Below are 20,854 nucleotides of genomic sequence, written 5' to 3'. Positions count from 1 at the left end.
TTCAAACTGGATCCAAGGGGCACAGGAAAAAAGTGTCTACTAGCTGAAGGGATGGATCTTAGGTCTTTCTGGAACACACAGGTCCCTATAGGTCTCCCCAGGAAACATGGTTCTTAGATGTGTAGGAAGGAAGAGACTATGTTTTTTGCCAGGAACGCTGAACAGAAAAATGGAACAGAATACGACAGGAGGTTTCACGATGTCCCCCCTTCACTTCTGCCCATTAGCCACATCTTACATGGGTGTGCTACGTATCTTCAAAGGAACAGAACGACCTCACCACATTTGGGGAACTCAAGTACCCAGTACATTCCACGTGGTTACCGTTCTACAAATGGGGCCAATGCATTCGGTGATGTCTTCTCATTCTGGAAACAGACAGAAATCTGTGCACTAATGTCTCACACAGTTGGGTTCCCAATAGCCCCAGAGAGGCACTGCCCCCAAATCCATCACGGGAGGAATAACACATTCAGAGGCATCCATACACATCATAGAGTGCAATTCAGGCGTAAGAAGAAACTAAGGTTTCCAATATTTTACGAAACAGATGGAACCTGGAAACTTAACACACATTTTGAAAGCAAGCACACAAGGAAAGAGGTACATTACACGATCCCAGGCTTTGAGGACACTCCAGTAGGGACATTCGTAGACCCAGAAAGTGGAAGGGACAGTGGAGGGAGGAAACGGGGAGGGCCGGTCATGTCCTCACAGATACAGAGGTGCCATGAGATAGGATGGCAACGTTTTCCCTGTAGATGGCAGTGCGGTCTACAAAGCATCACGGATGTCAGCAGGGTCACTGAACGGACACGCACTAACAAATATAACCCGTCCCCAGTACTTAGATTCCATCACCGAAAAACCCACTACTCCAAGGCACGATAGAGGAGCGATAGGGTCACACAGCAGAGGTGCAGGGGAGACAGCTGAACAGGCCCCATGACCAGCTGAAGAAGTGGCAAGCTGGCTTGGCTTCACAGTGGGCAGGAGGGCTCAGGGGACTGCGCCCTGAAACCCAGGGTGCCTTGAGTGTTTCCTAGACAGACGCTGAGAGTTCCCACTGATGACATCCCCTCCGTTAGAAAGCCAAGGCCCCATTTCCCTTTTCCATCCTGCTCCCCTCCTCTGTGTTTCTGTGTACACCACTGCGTTCTGCGTACACCACTGTGTACTGCGTCCACCACTTTGTCCACCACTGTTGGCCCACTGGGAAGTCAGGCCTTGCTTGGTCACCCTTCACGTCCATTCCCTCTGGCCCCACATCCATATCCAGCAGACTTAACTCCCGAAGTCATTCCTGAGTAGCGCAACCAATGTCCTGACAGCTCCTCTCTGTTCTCCTAGACCCTGTGGAGGGCCAGTCCAAGGACCTTCCTAGGAGCTGGACAAAAGAAGGTCCCCCAACTCTCCCTGAGGTAAGCTCGCCTCTCTGATTTCTCAGAGACACAAATGGTGCTTCCTTGATTTCTTCCATCAGTGGAGTTTGATGAACATCTGGCACTTTACCTCCCAGGGGAAGGGGGCAGCAGTCTCCCCTCGTGGAGGAATGCTGGGACTGACCTCTTACACACATAGACCCAAAAAGGGTGAGGACACAGGACAGCCTCAGTTACAAACTCCATGGGATCAAACACCTTCTTCAGCAGAAAAGGTTTCTCCTTGAAAGAGAACGTTCTGTCTGTTGATCAGAATGGACTTCGGAGATTGAATGATGCTCCAGCATCATTCAAATGGTCCACTTGAACTCAGGTGGGAGGACATGGACTCAACCACCGGACCTCTTCCAATTAACTGCCTGAAGTCCTCCCCAAACCAAAGAGCTGGCCCAACAGGACAGGATGCTGGGATCCTCACTGTATTTCCTTTTCCCCAATCGCAGGTAGACGCTGGGAGCAAGGACAGCTGTACGTATTTAAGACCATCGGGCTCTGGGAGGAAATCTAGAGTACAAAGAAGCCTGCCCCCTGATTCTGGGTTCTAACAAGGAACGGGGGTTGGGGGATATTGACCGAGACTGTCCGGTGAGGCACGGTCACCACATCAAACAGGGCCTGGAAGAACTCGTACATAGGGAAGGGGTGATCTGTGTGCACGTGGGATGAAGGCCCTGTGTGCGTGGGTGTGTGCGTGGGGGTGTGTGTGTGTGTGTCCCCATGCATTATGCTTGTGAACACAATTGTGTGCCTTTACCAGGAGATCTTTCTCACACTTCCACCACAATTACAGTGTCCCTCTTCCAATACACACTCATCACCCTGGCACACTTTACATACTCCTTCCCCTACTCCCCACAGCTGTACCTGGAGGACATTTCCCTCTGATTTCCTGGGGCGGGCATCGTGCGGAGATAAAGGGTCCAAACCCTTGACCTCCTACTTGGAAAGCCATGATTGGAGCTCAGGTTCCAATCTGAAAGTTGCTCTGGCCTACCCACCTCTGTTAGTCCCTCAGCCAGGGCGTCATGATGTACCATGGGTGCTAGCTAGCAAAGGGCCATCAGCATCTGTGCACACAGCCAAATACCTAGATTCTATGATGGTCCCCGACAGGACCCAACATGACACAGTGGCTTCCATGGACACAGAAGCCAGGGCAAGCTTAGAAGCCCACCTTAAAGATTACAGGCTGGTCCCTGGAGTCAAGTGCACAGAGAAAAGCCACATCCTCATGCTCAAGCCCACATGGCTGGAAAGCGTGTGGACCCGTGGAGGACAGAACAGGGCAACATCGGTCATAGCCGGTCTCAGTGTGTACACACGACTGACCAATGGCAGAAAAGCATCACGGAGGGAACTGACTGTACTTGATAAGATTTCCCTAAGCCTCAGGAAGGTTCAAATTCTCTAAGCACACACTCAAACACCACTGGCCAATAGGAAATCAAGGTGAAGCTTGGGTGGAAGCTTTGGACCCACATCCCCGGAGCAAATCTCCTGCAAAGCAGGCCTACAGCCGATCAGCACACACTCCCAGACTCCTCTGTGTAAGCAACTTCCCACTGGTCAGAACACCTGGGAGGGTTCAGACAGCCACTGTCTTCAGGGGAAACACACACACACACACACACACACACACACACATGGGACAGCTCAAGAACAGTGGAAGGAATCTATCACACTCATCGACGGTGCCGGCTGTTTATGGAAGCTACGATGTCCGTGCTCTCAAGTGTTGCACATGGCATTTTCTGAAGACAAAGGATGAGTGAAGCAAACTACTAGGCTCCTTTCCTGAGGGTTGAATGCAGCCTGGCAAGCAAGGCTGCTTTTTATGCTGTGCAAGATCTTACACAGACGTGATGCATATAGTCGCAGCAGGTGGGGATCTTGGGCCCAGAGCTGATGTCCAAAGCAGCAGCGTGGGACACCTTAGTGGCATGTCAGTCAGGAGAGGTTATGGGACTCGGTCTTCACACAGAAGCCAGGTTAGGCTTCCCATGTCCTGGACTGGCTATTTGGCTTTGATCGGGCTCACTTTAGCTAGAAAGACAAGAACCCTCTTCGCGTTTCCTCCCTGCTCCTCTCCCGTCCCTTCCCCTCTGCACCAAGGACAAGGCCCGGCAGCAGTGCGGCCCATACCTCCTAGGCGCCCCAGCACGCGCACACTCCCCTCCTGTCCTCATCCATCCAAACTCCCCGCCTACTTCCTGAGCAGCCTCACCAGTGTCCTCATGGTGCCTCTGTATCCTCCTAGCTCTCCACGATGACCTGATGGCAGAGCTACTACCCACTTTGAGGGCCGAGGAGGAAACTCTGACTCTCCCTCAGGTAAACTCATTGTTCCTCAAGATTTTGTTTATGTGAAAGACAGAAAGACAGAGAAGGGGAGAGAGAGACAGATAGACAGAGAGTGCACGAGAGCGCAAGCAGGGGGAGTAGCAGAGGGAGAGGAAGAAGCAGGCTCCCCTTTCGAGCAGGGTGCCCAATGTGGGCCTCCATCCCAGGACCCTAGGATCAGGTCCTGAGCTGAAGGCAGAAGCTTCAATGTCTGAGCCGCTCAGTCACCTCTCTAAAGTCATTTTGTGCTTCTGAGGGATAGCCAGTGTTTGATTTCTCTTTCCATGAAAGTGTCTCAGCATGGACATGCCAGAGGGGAGAGACCATGTCCTTGGTGCTGAGAGCCTGCCGTGAGTTTATACCATTAACGGACAGCAAATTGAGACGGGCACCACCACTGCTTAGGCAGTGGATGGTCGTGAGCATTTTCCACCAGGTCGTTCTGTCTATGGGAAATGGCTTTGGAATGAGTGGCTGACGAAAATGGATGGGGGAATTTTGACATAACATGCCGGAGCCAAGGACAAGGGGGTCATTATCGGGAGGTCATTTCCTCCTCCTCTGGAAAATAGACTCAATGACCACATCGCATATAGCTTGCTTACGACACACACCAAGGGCACAGAGATGTGTGCACACGGTGTGCACAGGGTGCGGGGATCCTCACTGGGTTTCCCTTTCTCCAACTGCAGGAGGCGGCGACTGGATACACCCCATATGCTTATACCCCCATCACTCCCCTTAGGGGGACAGATCTAACTCAACAAGGTAGGGTTTTCTCTCCTCCTTTGGTCTGGAGAGCTTCCCCCCTTCTGAGTTCCTCCCGGGAACAGAGGCTGGGGCGGACTGAACAAACGGAGTGTCCTGCAGAAACCCAGGACCCTGTGCTACAGTCCCTGCAAACTAGTAGGTCATTCGGGTGGTGTGCTTGGAACGCTGGAGGGTTGGGGCTCGCTTTCGCGTGGGTCGATGCGACGGGACTGGGCATGTGGGTGTGTGGACTGCGTGCGTTTCACCAGAAGACATCTCCCACTGAATGGACTTGAGGGCACGGGTCAAAGTTTCAAAGCCAAACCTCCTTCATCCCCGCTGCACACACCCCGCTAGGACACCACATTCCTTGCTGACCACAGCTCCACCTGGAGGGTTGCTCAGGATTCCCTTTCCTCAGACAGGGATGGGGAGAAAAGGGGCCCACATCTGTCCTAGCTCGGGACGTTTCTCAGACAGGGTCAAAACACAAAGGAATCAGAAGCTACTTTAGTCGACCCAAACATCACCACCAGCCTTACAAAAATGCTCCCATCTTGAATGCACATAGAGGGAAGGCTCACTGGCAAATGGCAATGGCCAGGAAAGCTTCATCATTAGCTTGGGGCCCGATCCGACTTCCTGACAATCTGCTACATGGCCAGGTTAGAGAGTGCCCTTCTCTCGCCTGGCCTCCACTCTCTCGTGAACTTGCCGGATCCTGACTGGAGGAGCTGGGTCCCGGGAAACTGGGTCCCGCGGACTCCAAGGACACACCCACAGGAAAGGAAAGACTAGAAAGAATCAGCACTTTGCGGATGGGCACTCTGTTGGAATGGTCAGATGTCAGTACGTAGAAATCCTGGGTCTTTGGTTTTCCTGACCCTGCATGACTCAGGGACAAATAGAAACCTATAGGGTACTTGTGCTTGCATTGCATGCAACCCTGCCACACAGTGTTCTTCTGCAGAAATACAATCTCCTAGAAGAGGCGAGAGGTAGGTGGGAACAGCCAAGAAACGATCTTGACCATGACCATGACACAGGCGCTGGTTGGAGGAACTTGCCTGTCAGTACGGAATGTGTCTCTTAGTGTTTCCCTTTCTGCTTGAAGAGGTCACCCTGATTCCACTCCCTGTAGCTCAAGTTCAGAGTCAATATTTCTCCCTCCATTCCTGCTCCTTGCCCTGACCTCTCTCGATGCAGCAGCAGCTTGCTCAGTCCATACCAACACCATACACTCCCGGGCACGCCCACCCCAAGCGAAACTCCCTGAGCTCTTCCTGCCGAGCTGGACTGACCATTCTGTGGATCTCTCCCTAGCTTGGCTGGATGGACAGGCGGGTGAGCGTTCAACAGGAAAGAATGAGAAAGACGCCCCATTTTACACCAGAGTGGTACGTTGGCCTTTCTTTGGGGGAGACACAAAACTCTTCTGGCTTTTTAAATCAAGGTCACATAAAAAAATTCTCAGCATGCACCATTGACAGGGTAGGGAGAAGTTTGAGAGAGAATCTGTTACCAAATGCTACCTAACCCCGAAGGCATTGCAGGGGGGCTGGGACCACCACAGCAGGGGGGCTGGGACAACCACAGCAGGATCACCTACCATCTGGAGGGCAGGGAGCTTTGGTACGGGTAGCAGCTATTCCTCCTTACCACCTATTTTGTCCAGTGGGACCTGGAACGTGGGACCTCTAGGAAGACTGGGCGCATCTGCGGAGGACTCATTTTGCTCTCGTCACACTTTGGGGCTCACGGGCCTCTAGCACACTTCCGCATTGGGCTTCCTCCCATCCCCCAGGGAACAAAAGAGCCATGCAAACGGGACAAAGCCTGATTTGATGTTCATACTGTTTTCTTTTCTGAAATCACAGGTGTCCCTGCTGGAAGAGGATGGCGGTAAGTATTCTGTACTCTAGAGTCACTCACTTGTTTGCAACAACCTGGAAAAGGGCAAAGGTTGGGGCTTCCTCACAGGCTCCACCACGAGAACCACCCTGATTCCAGGTCCGGCGGGACTGAGAGGAAGGGTCGGAGTAACAGAAAGGGATTTTCTGGGGAAAGACCCGTGGCCTCATGGCCCTGTCCCCAGAAACTACTGCGCTGCTCTTAGGTGGTGCAGGTTTGGGGGCAGGCAGTAGGTGTGCCTTGGAGATGGACTATTTCACAGCCAACCTAGGCCCTGTAGCTCCAACAGGAGCCAGAGTTTCTATTCACATCCCTGCTCCTCTCCAGGACCTTTCATCCTCCATCCAGGAAGGGCCCACTGCAGCTCAGTCCATACTGATGAGCTCCCCACTTCCACACACTTGTCCACACGTGCACGCCAAGCAAAGCTCCCCGAGCGATTCCCGAAGAGTCCCATCGGGGTCCCGACACTCTCTGTGTGTATCCACCTAGATCCCCTCGATAGTCTGTTTGATAACCTTGACGTGGACAGCACAGAAGGAGAGGTCCCATTTTTCACCAAGGTGGTAAGTTAGCCTTCCTTCAGGTGAGGTACAGCATCCCTTGATTCTCTGATACTCGCAATCAGATCCAAACACCTCAGCACGTACAATGTCCTTGGTGGGGAGATTATTGAGGGAGCGACTCTTAGCCAGGGACACCCCATTTCAAAGACCCTGAAGGAAACAGCAGGTTCGGTTACAGTCCACAGGGTCCTTAGCTTTTTCACGGGTGCTACTGACACCGCCATGCCACCAATGGACCCAGGGCATGCGACCTCTAGGTGGATTCCATATCACTGCCCATAACCCTGCCCATCACCAAGAGACCAAAAGAGCTGTGCACACAGGACGAGGCAGGACTTGATGTTCATCATGTTTTCTTTTCTGAAATCACAGGTGGCCCTGATGGAAAGGGAGCATGGTAAGTATGCTGTCCTCAAGAGTCACTCATTGCTTTTGAGCAACCTGGACAATGGGCAAGGTAGGGCCTCCTTGCAGGCTCCATCTTGAGAGCTACCCAGAATCCAGATCCTGTTGCAACGAGACTAAGGGTCATGTTCCGGACCGAGACCCGAGGCCTCGTGACCCTGGCCCTGGAAGCTACCGTGCTGCTCTTAGGTGCTGTAGGATCGGGTGCTGAGCACAAGGTCTGTTTCCATGGGAATCCATGTGCTGTGATTCGCAGGGTTGGTGTGTGTGTGTGTCAGGTGGATGAATGCTGTGCTCTCGAACGTGTCTGGTCCCCTCAAAATGGCGATTAACGGTGTCCGCGTTCTCAGAGATGTTGCCCATCACTGTCACATCATGAACGTCCATTCATGGGAAAACTCTTCAACACCTACAATTGAAAGAGGTGTTCTTTCCTTGCAAATACACATCATTTCCCACAGAAAACAAATCCCGTCGCTAACTAGGAAGGGCTAGACTGTGCCCCAAAGACACAAGTGTGTCTTTTCCAATCCCTGTTACTGAGTCAGTACGAAGTCTGTCTGACTGGCCGAGTCATTCGTTCCCTTTGCAGCACAGACTATTCCAGTCTTTTTCTCGATTCTTTCATTTGGTGAAATCACAGTCTTCTTTTGTTTGGTTGGTTTTCTTTGTTGTTCTTCCTTTACGTCAGTGAACACACCTTTTCTGAAATAAGGATTGCCAAGGGTGTCTCCAATCTGTGGGCTGCCTTTTCACTCTGTTCGCTGTTTCAGAAGAGGATGCTTTTTCTGGGCGGTCCTCTTGGGAAGCATCGTGATGCCAACATGAGCGCATTTCCGGGGGCATTTATCTTCGGCTCCCAGGTGCCCCTGACTCTTTGTATGCCAGCACCCTCCTGTTGGCTCAGGGGAGTCATTCAAGGTATTGGAAGGTCAGCTTCTAGAGACCCACCAATGACTTCTTCATATTCAGAAACGTCGTGGCTCCTTGTGTTCCTTTATGGTTCCCTTATCTATTCTAACAGCTCCTCTGTCCTGAGAGCATCACATTGTATGCTTTAGATCAGTGCTGCATGGAATCCGTTCCCCATTTATTCTAGGAACTGGGGCTTCACCTTAATCTCTTCGGGTCCAAAGACCTCCAGCAGCGCCTGGTGGGTGTGTGTGAGCCCGGGAACGTCTTCCCTTGATCAACGTCCCTGTCAGGCCAGCCACTGATGCCCGAGCAATACGCAGGAGAGCAGGCCTCCTCTCTCGCTCCTGGTTGGTGTCTAGTGCTGAGTGATCCAGGAGAGAGTCTGTCTAGCATCCATCATACACAGTCATTTATTATCTCAGCGCAGTACACGGAAATCATCAAGGGAACAAAAATGTCCAGTTGCTCACTCCCACTAGCCACACGTCAAGAGTCCCATAACGACTGGAGTTTCTGATGGTTGCGCTGGGAGGGGACAGCGGTCATGGGCATGCAGAACTGACACTGAGGTGACTGCTGCAGCGTCCTGGTCTCATTAGAAGGCATGAAACTCCAATCCCTGTCTCCTCCAAGGGCTCCGGCTCCGCCAGCCCCGTGAACCTCTGAGAGCACTGCAGAAGGGTCAGGCAGATGCTGCACGGCCCAGAGACATCTCAACGCACCTGGGATGAAGGGGTGAGGCGGTTTCTCTCCTAACGGCATTGCTCCTCTTTCAGTTCTTGCAGATCTACTGATAGAGAGCATCGAGGACTACTCCTTCAGTGAGGACGAAGTCTCTTCAGGTAGGGAATGGCACCGAGGAGGGGAACACTGGGACAGGGCTCCCGGGAACATGGGGTTGCCCCTGCCGCTCTGGAGAAGGAAGAAGGTGGGTCAAAAACCACCAAGGAAAGCAATGCTCTGTCACAGGCATGATTTGCTCATGTCACGGTCTCAGGATGAAAAGAACAGACGAGGTGTCCACGGGCTTTTAGGGTAGGCTGGGTTTGTCATCACCACTCGACTCCTTGCGCGGCTCCTTGAAGGATCTTTCCCATCAAAGCTGCTCGTGCCTCCCTTGGCCACTGCCACACGTCAAAGCTTGGTGGAGCAAAGCTCTTTGCTCATGGCCTATCGGGAATGGTGCACAAGAGATTCTGCATCATTCTTGGCACGGGCCCAGACCTGGTCATGCTCAGGACTTGGCGGCCCGAACCGCACTCTCCTGGGCAAGAGACACTACGCGACACTCCGTTCTGGTCTGAGCCAGGAGGTGTAAGACAGGTCTAAATTCTCTCCCTCATAACCTCCACTACCAAACCATCCTGGTTCTCTCCAAGCTGCTGTACTTCAAGGGGACGCCCAGAGCTGCAGAAGGGAAAGTGTACTTCTCCTGGGTTCACTACACAGGCTCCCGTAAATCGGAGCTTCTGCCAGCCTTCACACCCCAGCAGAGTCTGACCTGGGGACGTGTTCCCAAGGGTGGGATGCCCCTATGCAGCTGCCCTGGAGAACCCCTGTCGTGGGCCACGGTCCCCTGGGCCTGTGTGATGGGGCTGATGGACCTGCTTCACACACTTGCTGCCCCGGGTCCACTCTACCTCTCACTAGCTGGCCTCGAAGCATAGCACAGAGCCTCTTGGGAGCAGGGCCAGGGAGTCATGGTTCCTCTCACAAACCCACCTCGCTGGCCCACAGCCCTGGCCATGCTCCCCACTCCCTAGGCATGCCCAAATGGCAAACATTCCTCAGGCCTGCCCAGGGCCCTACATACACCCCGACCCCGTCCATTCCTGGCAAGCCTCAGCAGGAGCACTGGCAGGAATCCTGTGTTTCAGTAACCACACCGCTGGACGTTTTCCAGCCCTGAACAGCTGAGGGTGCCTGCACAATTTCCCATGCTCCTGTCTCCTGTCTCTGTAACACTTAGGGAAACAGAGGGCGTTGCGTTCCCTGAAACACGTCCCTGGGAAGGTCATCCCAGTCCCTGGGCAGACATGGGCTGTGGGGACGTGGTGGGCCATCTCTCCCGGCACTTCCCCAGCAATCCCAGACCCATGACAGCTGCTCCCAGCACAGACGGATCGGGGGATTGATTCCAGGGGACCCAGGATATCTCCTCTCTTTCCTTGGTGGCCCCCTCCTGGACAACAATAGGACTGGTGGAGCTTGGCAGGGGGAAGGACATGGAGCATCTCTAGGGGAGGAGGTGGAGGAGGAGGAGGAGGACGAAGTAGAGCAGGGAAGGACAGGAAAAAGGACAGAGGAAAACAACGTCCCGCAGAGGCAGTCTTAGGGACAGTGACAGCATCCAGGGGGGAAAGGATCACACAGCCAGGATTCCGGGTCTTGGAGAGAATCGGAGGTGGGAAGAGCAGGTGGGCAACCAGAGACCCCCCTGTACCCTGCGGAGATCAAACGACCAAGGCCAGGGAGGACTCGGAGCTAGGGACGCACCCCACTGAGGGCAGAGCCCAGCATCCCCAGAGCAGCAGGCCGTGGGTCGTCACCTGCACTAACTCCCCTTTGTTCTCTCTCAGGGCCAACCCCAGCACCCTCGCTGCTCCCTAACCCGAAGGATTCCACAGAAGGCGATTCCGATGGAAGGAGCCACCCTGCGCCTGTAATTCACTTCCACCTCCATCTCTTGGGCTTCCTCTCTCCTCTGTCCCTAAGTGCCTCCGCCCAGCTCTTCCCCTTTCCCTGCTTTGACGACGCCAACTCCGGAGGCCCTCGTCTCTGACAGGCACTCGGGCTCTGCATGGGAACTGCTGCATGAAATCCCTGGGAAGTCCTCCTCACCCCTTTCCTACCATCACCCTGACCCCTCACCGCGGACTCTGGGAAGCAGCCCCGGACAGCAGAGCAGGGAGGAGGGCTGGGAATCGGCAGGGCACGGATCACCCGGCTGGAGAGGCCTCGGGAAGGGAGGCTGGGCCTGGGTGTCCCCACTTGGTTCTCTGATGCCGGGGAGTCTGTGCTCATGCCCACTTCTGCTCTTGCTCTTAGCTCTCAAGAAACTTTCCTTCAGTGGACTTGGCGCAAACGACAAGGGAAGCAGAAGAAGAGGAGGACTCGGGAACGGGGTGAGTCGGGCAGGAAAAGGGGCCGGTGAACATGGATACACCTTTTCTATCATTGCCCCGTCCCTGTTGTGGGTACCTCAGCAAACAGCACAAAACCCGGGGTGCTGCCCTAGCCTCTGACCACAAAGAGGAGAGGAGAGGAAGATCCCAGTCCCTGCAGGCACTAGGAAGTCCTGAGAACATCCCACGGGGAACCTCCACCTGATCCCTGCAACTCCCTGTGGTGGTTGGGCGCTGTCGTCCAGGAGCTGCTGATCTTGGAGGAAGGGCCCTGGCTGCCTGGAGGGACTGGACCCCAGGCAGCCTAGGCACAGTGACCTTCTGGCAAAGGGCTCCACACCCCCCATTGAGCCCCTCCCTCTGCATGACCCAAACCTTGTCCTCCCACCCTGCAAAAGCCAGCAGACGGCTTGCTCCCGGACGACACTAGTCGCGAAGAGACAGTGGTGAGGTGGCCTCATCTCCCACTTCAGGCACGTGAGAAATGAGCAAACAAGACAGGCCCCCGGGCTCACAGGAGCAGGACAGCTCACCCCTCCCAGCGCTGCATCCCTGTGGGCGGGGAGTCAGGCCCGGTCTCCAGCTGAGTCATGTCCGCCGGCGACTCCCATACAATCTAACCAACACCTCCAGTCCCCTGAGCCTCCAAGATGCCTCGTGGGAGGTAGTGGGTCCCCTCATGGCACACTTTGCTTTGTGAGTTTCATACTCTAGAGACTCACCTCGATCCCTCAGTCGGCAGGGGAGACCCACCAGGGAAAGGCCACCCTGCCTACTCCCACCTTGCCCAACACCTGCCCACAGCCCGTGGACTGTGTGAACTCACTTCCCATGGGGGTCGGGAGCATGTCGTCTCTGCCACGCCACCTGCAACACTCATGTGGGCAAAGGCTCCCCCCACAGAGAAGGGCACGTCCAGGGCTCTCAGAGAGGCTGGGGAAGGGACAGCCCAGCAGGAGGAGGACCCCGCCGTCATGGAGGAGGACGCTCAGGGAAGGGGCCTGAGGGACCCTGGCAGTGTAGCCTTCATTCAGCTCCAGGGGGCCCACGGGAAATTCCCCTTTCTTCAGGTCATGCATGGGTCTTGCAGGAAAACCTCTACCTCAACACCTCAGAAGACACGTCCCGCAAAACCCCACAGGCCTCTGGTAAGGCCCAGGCCACACGCCACTCGCTATCTCACACCACTCTACCCTTGTCTCCACAGCTGCACCAAAGGACAGTGTGCCCACCACCCCAAGGCACCAGAGGCTCCTGGGGTGCTCCGACAAAGGAAGCGAGGCGGGCCCTGGGGCCTCACTTGCTGCTCCGATTTGGGCCCGGAGGAGGATTCGGCGTGAACGTACAGGGAAACACGCCTGCAGGAACGGCTCTCTTACGCCTGACCTCCGTAGGCCAAAGAGAAGACTTCTGGGCAGCCCACCAGAGGACGGCACTGGAGCCCCGAGGACAAGACGAGAGGACCCTCTGAGTCGGCCGCCACACCCAGAGTTGGCTGCCCGGGCCCTGCCGATGACGGACACTTGGAACACGAGGCAACCACCTGGGCCCACAACAGTCCATTGTGTGGGGAGAGTGGGCCACCTGGGACTGGGCGGGACAGCAGCCTTCCCGTTGTCTCCCCTGTCTGCTGCAGGGGCTGCTCCTCCTCCCGCTGTCCCCTGCAGTCCCCGACAACCCTGCAGGGCATGACACATGCAGGACAAAGCGGCACTGCCAGGGCCCCTTGACCACCCTGGGATCGACTCGAGGGGCAGCAGCCCTACCCCTGCTGGATTCCCCGAGGGTGCCGCACCCGAACCGCCCCCGTCACTTCGACGCACAGGACCGTGACCAATGCTGGGCTCAACACTGGCAGCAGCCCCACAAAACGGGCCCCGCTCAGCCTGTGTGTTTGGCAGCAGCAAGAGGTTTAGGGAGGAGAGGCTCTCCCCTGCACTCAGCGGCCTCTTCCTTTTACAACTCAGACAGCAGAGGCCTCCCCCAGCTGGGCCTCTGCCACCTGACCAGGAACGACCCACGCGGAGGGACAGCTCTACGCCCCTATTCAGCAGGAAGAAGCTACAGAAGATGAGACCGTCCTCCTTCAACAACCTTAACCACGCAAGGCTCCGCCCTGGTCAGGGGCACACGAGGAGGGAGGGGAAGGCTAGCTGAGCGCCAAGCAGGAGCTGGCACGCCACACCGCCCCCCAACCTGTGATACGGGGGACATCCCTCAGGCGCTCTGACTGCCCTCAAGCTGAGGAAAGGAAAAAACAGATTCTCCACAGATGGAGATCAAAACCCGGCAAGACCGGAGTCTCCCTCGGTTTGTAAAAGTCCTCCTGATTCTGCAGGAAGAGGCCTGCTTAACGAGAGCCTAGCGACCTGCCAGAGGCCCGGATCTCCGTTTCCTGAAGCCCTGACATCTCCCTCCCCTCCACGACACTGAGGGAGGCTGAGGCCGAAGGAAATGTCCGTAGGACAGAGTTTCTTTTCAAACGTGCAGTCCCTGGGATGGACCTGTGAGAGGAGGAATGTAACATTCCTCCAGGAAGCTCTGCACCATCTTTCAACTCATGCCTTCCTAGCAGGAAAAACCACCTTCCCTTCACAAGAGCAAAGCCAACTGTATCCTCAATGTCCTCTGCCCTCCTGCCACATTCTTGCAAAACCTCCCTTTTGCTTGACCTCCTCCAATGCCATCCCAGAAAGTCAGCCTCCTGTCACGACCCCAGCAAGCAGCCCTTTCTACCCAAGGGTCGTATCCCTGTTCTTTAATAAAAACTGCCTCCTGCCAGCAGAGCCGTCTCAAGACTTCTTTCTTGACCATCGGCCTTGAATGCTAACCTCTTTCCTACATCAGTCCTGTCTCCTGTAGGGCTCCTGTGGAAACAACCCTGCAACACGAACCCATTTCTGTCAACCCTTCCGACTCCATCCACCTCACCCACTGCACATTCTGTGTCCTCCGAGGACTGGACCCTTCTGTGATTCTTGCACTCAAACCCTCACATGGCCCCTCTTTCGGTCCTCGACGTGGTTGACGTTGCCCTTCTGAAACTCCCCAGCCTCCCATCCTCATTTTCTTTGTCTCGCAGGTTTATCTGGTCCATAGGTTCTCATCACCAACACGCTACAACCGGTTTCTGCTCCTGAGTAGAGGACTCCATTCCTTTCCTTTCTCATCAAGCTCAAATCTTAACTCTCAGATGTTTGTCTCACAACTTTCAAAATTCTTCTTTCCCCTAATGCCTCTCTACCAGTTTCTCTTCTTCCTTTTTCAAGCCGCCCTCCCTCCCTCCCTCCCTCCCTCCCTCCCTTCCTTCCCTACATGATCTTTTAATTCTTTGTATTCTTTCCTCCCTCCCCCTCTTTCATTTTCTCCTTCTGTTCTGTTAGTACCCACAAAGCACTTCAGTACTTTTTCACCAAGTGTTCCGGGACTCACTCTTTGTGTACAAGACCCAGGAGCTCATGGCAATTCGTTCCCTATTATAAAGGATGAAGGGAGACCCACACGGGGGCAGCTCAAAGGTCTGCTTCTCTGCAAGTCAACGGGAAGCTTCAGGGTCATGAACCCTGGCCTTCCACACTAGAGCTAGACACGGGCTACGCTAAGCATTCCCCACAATCCCCTGTCATCCAAGACCCTGAGCATACGGGCTGTCCCACCAGAGACCTGAAGAGTTTCATTTCTCAGCTGAAATGGGCCTCGAGCCAAGCTGCCGCCCGAGTGTCTGGAAAAGTCACTGGCTTCAGCACGACTCACGGGTATATAGTCTTTGAAACGGAAACATCAAAAATTTAATCAGCAGTTGACGTGGTATGAGGCTACCATGTAGAAAGATCTATCAATTCCGAAAAGGAACAAGGCACGCGACTACAAGTGGCTTGCAGGGGTAGACGCAGCGACCGTTCCTGAAGGGAGGGGCTAGAACGCGTTCCTTGAGTCAGGGAAAGGGAAAAACTTGAGTGAGCGATCCTGCCACAGCCCCTCGTGCTCTGGCCATTAGCACAAAGTTCACACTGCACAGGAACCCGGGCAATGCTGGAGCACAGCACGGAGAGGTCTCACGTGCCTCACCTCACTCCCGGTGTGCTGTGTCCTGGGAAGACAAGCCTTGTATTCGCTGACAATGTGGAAGAGCCTTCAGCCATGGGTCCCTGGTGCCAGGGACATCAGAGCTCGTTCATCCTCGATCGCAGCACACCCATCTCCCCAGTGTGGGAGAGCCTTTAGTTGGGGCTCTAACCTCGGGAGACACGAGAGAACTCACCCTTCCGGGGAACGGAGAAGTGATACACATGGGGGGAACAACTCCAGGGCAGTGCTCAGCTCTGTACACAGTAAGACCACTGGAGACGCACCTCAGCGATGGAAAGAAGGTGGGGGACCCTTGTTTCAGAGAGCTCTGCTCTTCTTCATGTCCAGGACCTCACACGGGGTAGAAGCCATGTGCTGGGATTGCTGCACAAGAGCTCACAGCAACATACATCTCTTTGAGGCCATGGGCACATTCCCACAGACAGAAACCAACTGAATTTCATCTTCAGGGAAAAGCATTTAGGCCAGCCACACCCTTAGCCAGTATCTGAGGATCCACATTGGCGGCAACCCCGACAAATGCGGTCAACGTGGAAGAGCCATTCAATACAGGTCTCACATTTGGAGACACCAGACAACTCAGAGCAGAGAAACCCGTGTCTGTCATCACTGGGGCCCCACCTGTACCCAGAGCGCCCACCTTGCTCACCGCCACAGAAATCACACAGTACAAACCCTTGTCTCCCGTCACTGAGGCAGAGCCTTCAGCCAGAAGTGGGCCCTTTCCCAACACCAGAGAACTCACACAGGGAGAGCCACTAGCCCGGTATCCTGGTGGGAGAAGCTTCAGGTGGGGCTCAGGCCTGAGGCGCCCGCTACCATCTCAGAGTGTGCTTCATCCCTCACATGGGAGCGAGGTGCAGGCACCCCTGGGACCCCCTGCATCATCGCTGTGGCTGAATGCGAGGACATCCCATATGGGAATCCCATTCCTCACGGAGCCAACACAGGAAGGACCTGGCAGGATTCGCACACAAGAAAATCCTCCCGGTCTGATGAGCAAAGGAATGGGCTCAGCTATCCCTTCTTCCCTAGCCAGCAATGACACCCTCACACCGAGGAATCAGAACCAAGACAACTTACCACTGCGATGCACGTGCACCAGCGAGATGACAGCGGTCACACTCCTGGACGTGCTGCACTACCATCTGCACTGAAGAGACAGAAGCCAGACGCTCTTGATGCTGCCCAGTAGGTCACGTCCCCTGAGCCTCAAAGCACCACCTGTAAAAACAAGGAGAGCATTCAGTCGAGGTCTCAAGACCCGCACGTGGGGAGAGACAGAGTCACCCATGATGGAAGCAGGCCCCTCCGTCCCAGCAGGGAGGGCAGGTTCAAGGAGGCCAAAGCCACAGGGCCCCGCCATCTGTCAAAGTCTTAGCATTGCTGCTGGAAGGCCTTCCCCTAAAGCATGCTTGGCCAATTGCCTGCCAAGAGTTCCATGAGGCTGAAAAGGACGTCTGGTCTTTCCTTGCTAAGACATGCCTCTCATGGGCCCTGGTACTCAACAAGGGAAAAAAAAAAACAAAAAACCAACAACGACTGACTACCTTCCCCTTCCACAACACCCTTCCACTTCAGGGTCGTGACTATGGCAGAGTTCACACTGTGCGCATTTTGCCCTGATAAACGCCAACCCTCCAATAAAGCACAGAGCAGAGTGTCAGGCTTGAGCACCCCAGCGACCTGGCTGGCTGCTGTGGCTCCCTGGGCCTCCCTCCCTCGCTCCCTCCCTGGCTCTAATCCTTTCCAATAAGCATCTGCCTGGGCCCTGGGACTCTGGCTGTCCCCAGGTGCCCCGGGCCCTGGGTACAGGCCATGAAAGGCAGTTGAGGGGCTACAGACTCCAGCCGGCCGGCCCTGTGCTCCCCTCAACCCAACCACCGTGGTAACCAACGTGGGCCCAGGTGCCAGATCCAACTGCAGCCCCCGCCTTCCTGCTCAAACACAAGGTCGCTTCCGAAGCAAGGCACATTGGCCCCAAATAACCTGCCCCTTTGCCCCCACCCCACCGGCCTGAATATCCCCTGGGGACAGAAACCCCAGAAGACAACACAACCTCCATTCCAGTCAGCACATTTCACTCATCCTCACGTCTTGCACAGGCTGTCTGATGGGTCCAGAAAAATCCGCCTACGGTATGGCCCACGTGCTGCTGTGATGTTAGGAACCCTTCACCTCCCCAGAGTTTGAAAGGTCACCTGACCCATTTTGGAGGGCTGTCCCAGCGACCACGCCCACTTCTCCTGCCAGCCTGGGACTCTGCCTGCAGAAAAAGAACAAGAAAGAACAAGAGTTGGTGATAATGTGAAGAAATAGGAACCTTGTGTTCTGATGGTGGGGATGAAAACTGGTGCAGCCATTATGGAAAACAATGTGGGGGTTCCTCAAAAATTTAAAAATAGAACTGTCATGGGACGCCTGGGTGGCTCAGTTGGTTAAGCAGCTGCCTTCGGCTCAGGTCATGATCCCAGCGTCCTGGGATCGAGTCCCACATTGGGCTCCTTGCCCTCCGCAGGAGCCTGCTTCTCCCTCTGACTCTGCCTTCCACTCTGTCTGCCTATGCTCGCTCTCGCTCACTCTCTCTCTGACAAATAAATAAATTAAAAAAAAAAAAATAGAACTGTCATATGTTCCAGTAATTCCATTACTGGGTATTTACTCAAACAAAATGAAAACATTTGAAAAGATACGTTTATATTGCAGCACTATTTACAGTAGGCAAGATATGGAAGAGCCCGGCAATAGATGAGTGGATAAAATGACGTGGTGTATATATAGATATATATATAGAGAGAGAGATATAGAGATTATATAGATAGCTAATAGACTAGTACTTGGCCAGAGAAAAGAATGAAATCCTAACATTTGCAACAACACGGATAAATCTAGAGGGTATAATACTAAATGAAATAGGTCAAAGAAAGACAAATATCCTATGATTTCAACCATATGTGAAATTTAAGAAACAAAACAAAGCATAAAAGAGACCCAAAAAAAGAGACTCACAAATATAGAGAACAAACTGGGGATTACCAGAGGGAAGGTGCGTGGAAAGAGGGCATGAGACAATGAGGGTGTGTCATTTAAAAGGAAAAACAAAACTCTATCTGAAGTCAATATTATTGTCTATGTAGAAAATCTCAAGTATCTTATAAAAAAATTCTATTGGAAGTAATGAGGAAATACCAAAACATCATAGGATACAAGGTCAATGTAAAAAAGTCAACTATTTTCCTATATCTGAATAAAGAATTGAATTCCAAATTTTCAAATGAAAAAAATACTCTTTACAATACACCCCTAAAAAGGGTACTCAAGTATAAAATCTAACACAATACATATACACAGGAAGACAAAACTGATGGAAGAAATCAAAGATCTAAATAAATGGAGAGAGAGTTCGTATTCATCAGTAGCAAGACTCAATATGGCTAAGAGGTCAATTCTTTCCAACTTAATCGATAAATTCAATAAAATCCAAATAAAACCTCACAGTTATTTTGCAGATAATGACAAGAAGATTCTGAAGTTTACACAGAAAGGCAAATATCTAGAAGAGCCAACACACTGGACACCTGGGTGGCTCAGGTCATGATCCCAGAGTCCTGGGATCAAGTCCTGAGTCAAGCTCCTTGCTCAGAGGGGAGCCTGCTTCTCCCTCTGCCCTCTCTGCCTGTGACATCCCCTGTTTGTTCTCTCTCTCTGACAAATAAATAACATCTTTAAAAAAAGTTTAAAAAAAAAATTGAATAGCCAACACAATGTGGAAGAAAAATGAGAATTCACCTCACCTGGTCTTGAGACTTACTATAAAGCTACTAGCCACCAAGACAGTGTGTTAGTGCTGAGAGAGACACACAGATCAACAGAACAGATTACAAGGACCAGGAATAGATCTACCAAAATAAAGTCAAACATTTTTTGACAAAGGCACAAAAGGAATAAAAGGAGAAAAGATAGTCTTTCAACAAATGGTGCTCGAACAACCGAACACTCATGCAAAAGAAATGAAACTAGACACAGACCTTACACAAGTATTAACTAAAAATGAATCAGAGATATAAATATAAAAATACAGGAGAAAAATCTCTAGGACACTGGTTTGGGGGATGGGTTTTTAGATTCAACAGCAAAAGCATATTCCACAGGGAAAAGCATGTGTTGGATATTATTAAAAATAAAGTCTTCTGCTCTGTGAAAGACATTTTTAAGAAAATGAAGGGATAAGGCACAGACAGGGAGAAAATATTTGGAACACAGGTATCTAATAAAGGCTTTGTGTCCAACATCACAAAAGAGCTCTTAATGATTCAATAATAAGAAAAGAAATGACCAAATGACAAATATGCAAAAGATTTGAACAAACTTTTCACCAAAGATATAAGGATAGCAAATAAATACACAAACAGATAGATGCTCCACATCACCTCAGTGGGAATATGCAGACAACATGACACAGGTATTGGAATGGTTACATCAAAAATAATGACAGTGCCAATTTCAGGTCCAGAATCAGAACAACAAGATTCTCATTCATAGTTGGTAGGAACAAAAACTGATACAGCAACTTTGTAGAAATAGTTTGGCAATTTCTTGCGAAGCTAAACATACATACATACATACATACATACATACATAACAAACACAGCAATTTCACATCCTATGTTTTTGAAAACTTGTGTTTTAAAACCTACATGTGAATATTTCTAACACCTTAATCCAAATGGTCCCAAACTGGGAGAATCAAGCATCCATGGGTTAACCAATCTGAAATCATGTATGCAACTCTGAAATCATGTATGTGTATTCTGGAATTGAACTATCAAATAAATGAAATCCTGATGTTAGCTGGATTCTCACTGTTAGTGCAGGAGATTACAGACAAGCAAGGAGAGAAGGTTAGAATGTTGCATCTGGTAATGCTTACAAGAGGAGACAACAGTGTGAATACTTAGCTTACTATAGATAAAGATGGTGACATACTAAAATATTTTTAGACACGTGTATATACATGAGTGAGTATACACAAACACCCTGTTCAGTTAGCTGAGTGGGTCTTTGAGCAATGACTTAACAGTCACAACAGACACATCTAGTCCCCCAATCTTGGTTTCTCATACTATGCTCCAATGAATAGAACCAGAACTACTTAGGGGGCAAAAATGGCTAATTCTAGGGCAGGAAAGACAGAAGATGCACCTGGAAAATCTACTGCCACAGAGTAAGGTAGAAATATTCAAACAATAACCGGGTATGTCAATAGACACAGGAAGCGACAGAAGGTGCTTTTTAAAAAATTAATTTACTT

At 52.3% G+C, this 20,854-nt stretch overlaps 1 protein-coding gene, 1 long non-coding RNA gene and 1 pseudogene across 3 annotated transcripts in view; 2 read left to right on the top strand and 1 right to left on the bottom strand.

Moving 5' to 3' along the window:
- The window catches only part of LOC309859805 (phosphatidylinositol 3,4,5-trisphosphate 3-phosphatase and dual-specificity protein phosphatase PTEN-like), a 199,697-nt pseudogene that overhangs the window by 92,351 nt on the left and 86,492 nt on the right, over positions 1 to 20,854 (bottom strand). The window contains exon 3 of the transcript XR_014316664.1: positions 16,627 to 16,767. The product of XR_014316664.1 is annotated as a phosphatidylinositol 3,4,5-trisphosphate 3-phosphatase and dual-specificity protein phosphatase PTEN-like (transcript). The remainder of the gene's footprint in view (positions 1 to 16,626; positions 16,768 to 20,854) is intronic.
- On the top strand, positions 5,841 to 7,219 carry LOC309859827. The gene is made up of 3 exons (XR_014308951.1): positions 5,841 to 5,929; positions 6,410 to 6,434; positions 6,936 to 7,219. It is a non-coding gene; the product is annotated as an uncharacterized lncRNA (long non-coding RNA).
- LOC309859809 (uncharacterized protein) lies at positions 10,702 to 13,957 on the top strand. Its single transcript, XM_082720917.1, has 4 exons — positions 10,702 to 10,746; positions 10,909 to 10,991; positions 11,378 to 11,454; positions 12,662 to 13,957. The coding sequence occupies exons 2-4, from the start codon at positions 10,969 to 10,971 to the stop codon at positions 13,144 to 13,146; spliced, it is 585 nt and encodes a 194-aa protein (XP_082577043.1). The 5' UTR covers positions 10,702 to 10,746; positions 10,909 to 10,968; the 3' UTR covers positions 13,147 to 13,957.

The sequence above is a fragment of the Mustela nivalis genome (assembly GCF_964662115.1).
Source record: "Mustela nivalis genome assembly, chromosome: 2".
Lineage (NCBI taxonomy): Eukaryota > Metazoa > Chordata > Mammalia > Carnivora > Mustelidae > Mustela > Mustela nivalis.
This window is presented reverse-complemented; position numbering and strand designations above follow the sequence as displayed.